At 38.8% G+C, this 10,000-nt stretch overlaps 1 protein-coding gene across 1 annotated transcript in view; it reads left to right on the top strand.

The window, feature by feature from the left end:
• LOC121855669 (protein argonaute-2-like) overlaps positions 1 to 7,943 on the top strand; it is a gene marked incomplete at its 5' end in the record, with an annotated part of 14,796 nt that extends 6,853 nt beyond the window's left edge. Inside the window, 2 exon segments of the mRNA XM_042350740.1 lie at positions 2,544 to 2,661; positions 6,858 to 7,943. Of these exon segments, the coding sequence (XP_042206674.1) occupies positions 2,544 to 2,661; positions 6,858 to 7,034 (295 nt within the window).
• Positions 7,944 to 10,000: the final 2,057 nt, after the last annotated feature.

Here is a 10,000-nt window from a genome sequence, read left to right as displayed (position 1 = left end):
CGTTGAAAAGATGTTACCGTAATCGCCTTTTGAATGGTTTTCAGTTAAAAACTGTTGTATTACAATAATATTCTATCCTAATTCACTTGTGATGTAACAGTTTTTTAACTGAAAACGATTACCGTCTAGCTGATACGGCAGAGCCCTGGTCGCGGAGGCTTTGTGTTTGCTTCGGCCCTTCTTAAGCAGCTTTTAATTTTAGCGTACGTTGAAATTGTGTTTACCGGTATATTCTATTTTCTTGCTTCTTATTTTCCAGAAATATGACAAGTTTGTATATAATACAATGTTACGGTACTTTTAATTTACAAGTATTCATTTTTAAAAATATAGAAGACACCAAACAAATACCAGTACTACGGTTATTTGCGTGACTCTCCCGCCAAACAAGACCAAACAGCTGGTACTCCCTCAGCCCTACCAAAAATAGCCCAACCACATCTTTCTTAATTATTCTCTTCCAATTTCTCACTTTAACTGGTATTTTTTACTTCATATTGCCTACATCAGATAAACTACAGTAATTGAGGTTAGACACTTATAAATTTGATTACCGGGTCCTGGCAGGTGCCGTTAGAACCACCTGACCCTACCAACAGTGTTGCAAGTCAGACAGCATTTTTTTAATCATCCATGTGCACGAGAAAGGATGGATGGATGAAGGCGGCATACAAATATGGCTTAAAAAAGTCTGAACTTTAGACCAGGGGGACTGTGCAAAGAAAAAAGTCTTTTTGTGTGGGATATGTTTTGGTCACATCTTGTTGACAGTGTTACTGCTGGGATTAGGAAGGAAAACACTGATACAGCTGTGATTCCTGGTGGATTAACAAGTCTTGTCCAACCACTGGATGTTTCCTTAAACAAACCATTTAAAGATGCGGTAAGAGTGAAGTGGAACAACTGGATGATAGAAGGCGATAAGACATACACAAAGGGAGGCAACATCCAAGCTCCATCACTAGCAACATTATGTGAATGGATTGTAGAGGCCTGGGATGCAATCAGACCAGAAATTGTGGTGAAATCTTTTAAGAAATGTGGGATTTCTAATGCTCTTGATGGAACAGAAGACGACTTGTTGTGGGATTATGAGGCTAATGAGAGATTGAGGATGAAGATATTGATGATCCTATGGCTGATGATGGTGTTGATCCATATGACGATGCTGTTCAAGGAGAGGACTGGGAGGAGCTGTTTGGTGCTGCAGATGATGACAAGGAAAATGATTTTGATGGATTTTAATGAAAATATTCAGAAATATGGTATCGTAGTATTTATTCAAGTCAATTAGGATAGAATATTATTGTAATTCAACAGTTTTTAACTGAAAACCATTCGAAAAACGATTACGGCAAAATCTTTTGAACGACGAAAGAAAGTGAAAGTCATTGTTTTCGTCAAATTTTATCCCACTTTCCACTGTAATACGTACGTCTTTTCAGCAAAAATATTACATTTCCATATTTATTTCTGAGAATATATTCATTCAGGCACAGTTAAGGTAAAATATACTTGTGATGTAATATTTTAATGAAAATATTTATAAATAAGGTATCGTATTTTTCTTTTGTTTCAAATTTAATTAACAAAGATTGATGTTTCAAATTTAATTTAAAAAAATTTATGTATCCATAAATAAACTTTTAAAAATGAATACTTTATGTTTTACATACTCCTGTGCATACCATACCATACCATACCATACCATACCATACCATACCATACCATGCATTTGGCTACTTTTGGCTTGCTATGATGACGCAAGAGATCTGCCCTGGCAACTGTACCGACACTCACAGTGGGTGGTGAGTTGGTGCGTCGTTTCCATTGTTTACTGGTAGTTACTGGTAAATATTTTTCAACCTAACGAAACTATTACCCGTATAGAGGTCGACCCCCAACTTTTTGCCAAAAAATTTGGTCTTAAGAACTCGTGCTATACACGGGTATATACGGTATATATATATATACACAGTGGTCCCTCAGTTAACGAGCAGAATCCATTCCAGCAGGTTGCTCGGTAACCGAAAAACTCGTTAACCGAAACCATTGTTTCAAAGGGTTTTTGTGCAATTGGTTCCAGCTCACCGAAAATTGCCTAAATTCAACAAAAAAGGTAGAAATGTACACTTACTTTGTGTATTTCATTTACGCGTTTTTCGTTTTACGCGGACCTCCACGGTTCAATTGACTGCGTAAATGCAGACTCCACTATATATATACACATATATATATATATATATATATATATATATATATATATATATATATATATATATATATATATATATATATATATATATATATATATATATATATATATATATATATATATATACATACACACACAACTTGTACATTTTCAAACTGTCTGTTGCTCCTGTTTCCACAAGACCTACCTCTCTTCTCCACCCCCACCTTCAAACACCCTTGCATTTAGGTACAGTACTCTGTATTTTATATTCTTTTGGATATTAGAACCCTCAAAGAAGCATGATCGATAGATAATTTACCTTGTTAAAATACATGAATTCTTTCAGATTGTTCTGTGAGGACAGAGATGGTGTTGGTAAGTGTAAGAATGTTCCACCTGGTACTGTTGTGGATTCTGGGATCACACATCCAAGTGAGCGAGATTTCTATCTCTGCTCTCATCAAGTAAGTTCACCTTTATTCTGATATATTTATTTTAGAGTAGAAAAATAAACACTAGAATGTTGTATGCAGTGTTGTACGTTGACGCCGTTAATTTAACGCAGTCAATGGACGGCGGCAATTTTTTGTTAACTCTTCAGGTGAGACTGTATCATCATCCGTGTTTTCTTCTTTCTTGTGGTTATATATATATATATATATATATATATATATATATATAAATAAATATATATATATATATATATATATATATATATATATATATATATATATATATATATATATATATATATATATATATATATATATATATATATATATATGTGATGTTATCAGCCTTACTGATAAATCTATATAGAAGAAGAAAAAACACGGTTCGTGTAATTCATCTTCAGGGGTGAGTACAGACTAGAGAGAGAAATACAATTCAAGGTGTATATATACAGAGAAGGGTGAGACCAGGTCCACAATGGTCAGGTATTAGGTAATGACCCTACTAATCTTTAAATAGTACACAACGGTTATCTTGATAAAATCACACGGGAAAATGGAAACAACGGAGCACCTTAGCTTTCGTCTTTATTCAAGACATCTTCAGAGGCAACTGGATTACATGGACAGAGAGAGGCTTAAATATACAGGGTGACCTTAAAAAGATGAGGTCAGGTCATAATGATGTCATCCACTAATCCCCACACCAACACACACGTAGAGGAGCTTAAGAGAAGGGGGGTGACGATGAATTGAAACACATTCGTTCCATTGCACAGAAACTCGGGTACCCTTCTGTGTTTGTTGATCGATGTTTTAAAAGGGCTAAATAATCCTTTCATTTCTCTCAAACCAGACAAGTTCCTACACTTAAGAATATTTTGACTGCCCTATCGTAATGAATTTGTCCCGTTAGTTCGGTTCCTCAAGCTTCTAAATATTAATGTTGTTTTCAAGTATGACTCAACCATTACCAATATGTTAATAAGGAATAGCCCAAGTTTGAATGTAAATGGAAGTGTTTATTGTATTCCATGTAGCAAATGTAATTGTAATTATGTAGGACAGACAGGAAAAACACTGCAGCTCAAAATCAAACAACATAAGTATAATATTAGAACAGCATCTGAAAGCAGTGCCTTGTTCGTTCATGTTAGGAATAATAATCACCCCATTGCTTGGGAAAAAAGCTTAGAAATATTTAAATCATCTTGTGTCACAGAAAGACTTCTGGTTGAAGCTAGTTTGATTAAGGAATTAAAATTAATAAACCTTAGTGATGGTCAGTTCAAAACTGATAATATGTTACATAAATTTATTTGTCAGTGGTCCAAGGTTAAAATGCTTTGAAAACCTTAGATCTAGGTGTATGATAGTTATTTTGTGGGTCCCTTATTTTTGACCTGACCTGACTAGTCACGTCACCCCCCTTCTCTTAAGCTCCTCTACATGTGTGTTGATGTGGGGATTAGTGGATGACATCATTATGACCTGACCTCATGTTTTTAAGGTCACCCTGTATATTTAAGCCTCTCTCTGTCCATGTAATCCAGTTGCCTCTGAAGATGTCTTGAATAAAGACGAAAGCTAAGGTGCTCCGTTGTTTCCATTTTCCCGTGTGATTTTATCAAGATTTATCTTATCCACGTTTTCATTGTGGATTTACATGAAATATATATATATATATATATATATATACAGTCAACCCTCACTTTACGCGGTTAATGTAACCCGCAGGGTCCCGCGTAAAGTGAATAACATAACATATGGGATTAATTGAAATAGAGTCCGGGCCGACCCCCAAACTCCACTTTTTGACGACACACAACTATGTTGTAGTATAAATTTTATCTTATCTTTATGATGGTATGAAAAAACAAATAATATAGAAGAGGTTAGGTTAGGATAAATAAAGGTTAACATAGGAAAAATAAAGGTTAGGTTAGGAAAACTAAAAGTTATGTGGAACACTTACGTTAGTAGAAGAGATGGGTCGGCATACGGGGATGGAGGCTGGTTCCGAGGAAGAGGGCAGATTACTGGCCCTCAGGTGAATCACCATTACTAGGTGAATCACCATCACTGTCACTTACAGTTGTCAGGGCTTCCCTGACAAATCCCTCAAAGTCATCTTCACTGTCACTATCACTGGCTTGGGCTGGCTGTGGTGGGTTGCGGGCGAAGAAACAGTGGCGTAGCTAGAGGAGGTCTGACAGGCCTGCTCTCACAAAAATACATATATTGCACAGTGACTACTTTATATATATATATATATATATATATATATATATATATATATATATATATATATATATATATATATATATATATATATATATATATATATATATATATATATATATATATATATATATATATATTAAATAGTTTGTGTACCATTATAATATTACTGTACTTTCACATACTCAAATATAGTATGCTTTAAATACACACCAAACATACTTAAACTTTATAAGTTAATCCTCGTCGTGTCTGACCTAACACCTGACCCACACCACATGAGCTCACTGGCATACTTGTTTGAAGTTGTTTCCTTAATCCTCAACAGGTTACAGGTTGTGTGTGTGGCCGGGGGGGGGGGCGCATAGCAAGGGTGTAGCTCATGACGTGGCCGTGATGATGTGGGTCAGGTGTTAGGTCAGACACGACAAGGATTAACTTGCCGCCGATACAAAGGGATGGATTAACGTCTCCAGTAGCTGCAGATATGGGTGATGAGCAGACCCAAAAGTGCCACCCCCCAAAAGTGCCGCCCGGGGCGGACCGCCCCCCCCAGCTACGCTAGTGCGAAGAAATCTGTTATGCTTTGCTGACGGCTGGTGTTGATGTTGTCGTGATACACCTTGATGTAGGGCTCCATAGTCTGCAACAGCTGGGTAGTGAAGATTTCATACCTGTTTGCGTCAGGGTCATCGGAAAGGAGGAGCTTGGCTTTCTCGATACACTCGATGGCACCCCTAACATTACTATGGATAAGTGTTGTTCTTCTTGGGATGACGCACCACCTGCCTCTTCACTGACGTCGTCATCATCATCATCTACCATCTCCTCGTTAGTCACATCAGGTTCCATTATCACCTCCAGGATGTCGTCGTTGGTGGTCTCGGAGAAGCCTGGAACTGTAACAGTCTGCGCAGCTTCTCTGGCAAGGTCCACTGCTACTGCAACAATCTGAACCTCACCAGTCACAGATTGACTCCTCCTCTCACCTGGTATTCCATGCAACACATGTCTCCATGCGTGACGAATTGTAGCAATAGACAGCTGATCCCATGACTCCACCAAGAAGTCCACAGCTTTCTTGATGTTAAATACTCTCCAGAATTGTTTGAACAGTATTTTTTGCTGTGCCAACTGTTGATCCTCATCTTCTTCGCTCTTGCTATCGTTGGTGGTGTCACTCACTTTGCGCAACTCTTCCCTGGTGTTGGTGTAGTCGTTCAGGAGCTGGAATTTTTTCGTAGAGAATGCAGCCTTTACATTACAGATTAACTCTTGGTCCATGGGCTGTAATATAGACGGAGTGTTGGGAGGAAGGAAGACCACTTTTACGTTGGGGTGATGATCTAACAGTAGGGGCGAGTGTCCTGGTGCGTTGTCCAGCAGCAACACAATCTTGAATGGCACATTCTGTTGCTCACAGAATTTCTTTACATCGGGAACAAAATAGTCATCAAACCAGGAGAGGGACAGTGTAGAGAACATCCACGCCTTACGTGCGGTCAGCCAGTGGACATTTAGCTTGGTCGTGTCCATGGTTTTGTAGGCGTGCGGCTTGCGTGCTGTGTGGATCACCGATAACTTGAGCTTACTGGTACCGGAGGCATTGGTGGTAAACAGGACGGTGGTGCGTTCCTTCTGCATCTTCCGGCCCCGAATCTTGCTGGCATTCTTTACAACGAAGGACTTGGAAGGTAGCTTTTTCCAGAAAAGACCAGATTCGTCCATGTTAAACACCTGGTTGTCACTGTACTGTCCTTCCTCCATAATCTCACGTAAAAACGGAGGAAATTCCCTAGCCGCAGCACGGTCAGCACTCGCTTCTTCACCACCAATGTTTATATTGGTGATCTTGTTCCGGATCTTAAACCTCTGTAACCACCCAGAGGAAGCATTAAAGGGTATATAAAAGGAACAGTGTGAGCAGTTTTTTTCAACTTTTAATTGAATTAATTTATTATTTCCAGGGTATTCAAGGTACCAGCAAACCAACTCATTACCATATTCTGTGGGATGACAATGATATGACAATGGATGATATACAGATGCTAACCTACAGTTTATGCCATCTGTACTTTCGTTGTACAAGATCTGTCTCCCTTCCAAGCCCTGCGTACTATGCTCATTTGGCTGCTTTCAGGTAAATGTCTATGATTGTTTACATATATATATATCTCAGGAGAGTATTGAAATTTTCTTAGTTTTCAAGCCACTTATTGCTTAATACGGGGTGGAAGTAATCAAGGGTTAACACACACCGGACATTTATTTTCCTTTTTCTTGTGCCTTCCATTCATTCATGCAGACTGCTGCTTCCTGGATATCTATTCCTTTCATTTATATGTCCTTCACTCTATCTATCTGAATCATATAGTTTTTCCTTGACTCCAAGAGATCACCATAGTTGATCAATGCATGCAACTGGGGTAAGCATTACTAATATATTTTATGTTATTATTTTCTGTATAATGTATATCCATAATATAAATATATATAATGGAATGTGTGCTCATTTTTTACAGTAACATACATACAGTATGTATAGCCACCAGCTTATGCAAGTTAAAATCTCTAAATATTTACCCTAAGCACATTTTATTAAGATATTTTTTAGAATAATTTATAAATTACCACAGGCATGGGTGTACTGTGGAGGGACTGTTTCACCCCTCCTTTCCCTTCACCTTTGTTAATGAAGGGGTTTTTGTCAGATCATCTTAATTTAACATGCCAAAGTTCCCTGTTCAAAAGGATGATTTCACGGTGTCCTGCCATAATGAAAAATTTCTGTTTCACGTGGTGATAATTGGATGATATATGTTAAGTACCATTTGTAAAGATATGGTAGAAACAGAAAGAAGGTTGTGTTGATCAACCAATTAAAAAAGAAAAGTTGTTAACAGGTGATATGCTGATTAGTGGTGTTGAATGCATTAAAAAATCAGTACAGTAGTTCAGTCAGGGAAAGGTGTTCCTATACCCCCTGTGATAACCCCAGTCAAGATGTTACAGTCAAAAGCATAACTCGGGAATCTGAAGAAATCACAAGTGTGGGGGGGGGTGGTGTTATGGGGATTGAGGAGGGTAAGGGAGTTTGGGGGGGGGGGATGGGAGAGGGTTATTGGGTTACTTGTGGAGTTACAATGCAGTATTTATTAACTTTTTGATGGTCATGGAAGAGAATACTTGTTCTATATTTGAGAGGCGTTGTTGGTCAAGAATGTGTATTAAGTATACACATCCTGCAGTTTTGGGCTTCACTATTATGCAAAATAAATGGGAATTGTTTTATTGTTTTTTGAAACCGTCTTATTTTTTTTGAGTGGTAGTGATATCGATAATGAAGCCACGTGTGATGAAAGTGATTTGACGCACAGACCTGGATTACATTTAGGGAAGTACTAGTAGTGAAAGTGAAGAAAATATGTAAGGGGATAAGGAAAATGAGGAACTATATGTGACTCAGTGTGAAGGTGATGATCAAGATTGGGTTCAAGGACCTTCTTGGCATCAGCATTAGGAGAAGTAGTGAGATTGGGCCAACTAAAAAAAAAGGAGAAGCGGGAAGACACCATTGTCTCGCCGTTCTCTCTCTCTCTCTCTCCATGTAATCATGAGCATCAACCAACCCTATGCTCCTCACCTGCCTCTGAAACCCCCCTTCTCAACACAGGCATAAGCATTTTATCTCGACGCTCTCCCTTACTCCGCTCACCCACACCTGGTTCATCTTATGACCCTACACCCACCCCCTGGGCCTGCCTCTCCTGCAGGGATGGATGACACAAACAGCGATGATGACCCAGATGACCCCCAGCCCACACGTTGCCACCCTGCCACTCATAAATAGAGTACTGGACCACTGACCTGGTACAGACTGCCACTTCAATATTTCACAAATTACTCTCAGTAAACAGTTTCACAAATATTTTACATTTGCTCCACGTCTATGATAATCTAGAGGGGTACAGTGACTCGACGAAGAAAATCCGCTATGTTTGACAACCTACATGAGAAATTCAGGACCCTCTTCTATCTATACTACCAGAATATTTGTATTCGTAGAAGTATAGTGCTGTGTCGAGGCAGTATCAGTTTCCACCCAAGCGACACCATTTTGGCCTGAAGTTGTTTGTGATGTGTGATTGCAAGATGAGCTACATCCAAGATATTATGTACATGAGGGCACTACTGATACAACACTTGATCCTATCACTGGCCATTCTGGGGGGACAGGGTAGTGTTTTTCCAGTACAGGTACTTACATGACAACAAAGACCAGGGCTTGTGGGACATGCAGAGCCAAGCGTATTGCTATGCCATACCTCCCCAACAAAAAAGAAAGGAGTGATGGCCAAGTCATCCTTAGGAAAGCACACTAATGCCTTTCAATATAATGGTGTAATAAGAAGGGTGTTCATTTGATGTCTACTGTCCACCTTTGTGCTGAGCCATAACATACACAAGGCAACAAAACAATACGAGATGAAACCTGAGTGTTCTTTTTTATAATATAACCATGAGACTTGGAGATAAATCAGATGCAATGATCTCTAGTGTAAAAAGTGCCTGGAAAACAACGAAATGGTATAAGAAAATGTTTTTCCATCTCCTGGACATGTTATTATTAAAATGCACACATACTATACCAACAAGTGAAGGGAAAGAAATTCACTGACCACACCATTCACATCCTCAAGCAACTTCTGGCTGTCTACCACCAACTGTGTGAGCCACAGTCCATCCACTCCCAGAAACACATCAAAGCCTTAATGCCTCCCAGTTTGCTCAAATCCCGGACTGTATCCTTCCTACAGCATCAATGAGACACCCAACGAGAAAATGCCATGGCTATGTATGCACATTCAACAAAGCAACCTCAGGTGTACAAGGAAACATTTTACATGTGTTTGATGTGCGGCCACCACCATGTGTCTTACCGTGTTTTAAAGTGTATCACACTTGAAATGTGAAATTCAAATAGTGTTCAAGTATAGAAATAAGTGCCCAAGTATGTGGAAAAATGATGCATGTTGTGAAGAATAGCGAGGGTGCACCATTTGAAAACATTGTGCTTCCCCATCTGGAGTACTCAAACCCCGTCTGGTCC

Source organism: Homarus americanus, unplaced genomic scaffold, assembly GCF_018991925.1.
Source record: "Homarus americanus isolate GMGI-L3 unplaced genomic scaffold, GMGI_Hamer_2.0 scaffold31863, whole genome shotgun sequence".
NCBI classification, from domain to species: domain Eukaryota; kingdom Metazoa; phylum Arthropoda; class Malacostraca; order Decapoda; family Nephropidae; genus Homarus; species Homarus americanus.
Note: the sequence above shows the minus strand (reverse complement) of the source record. Positions and strands in the feature narration are given on the sequence as shown.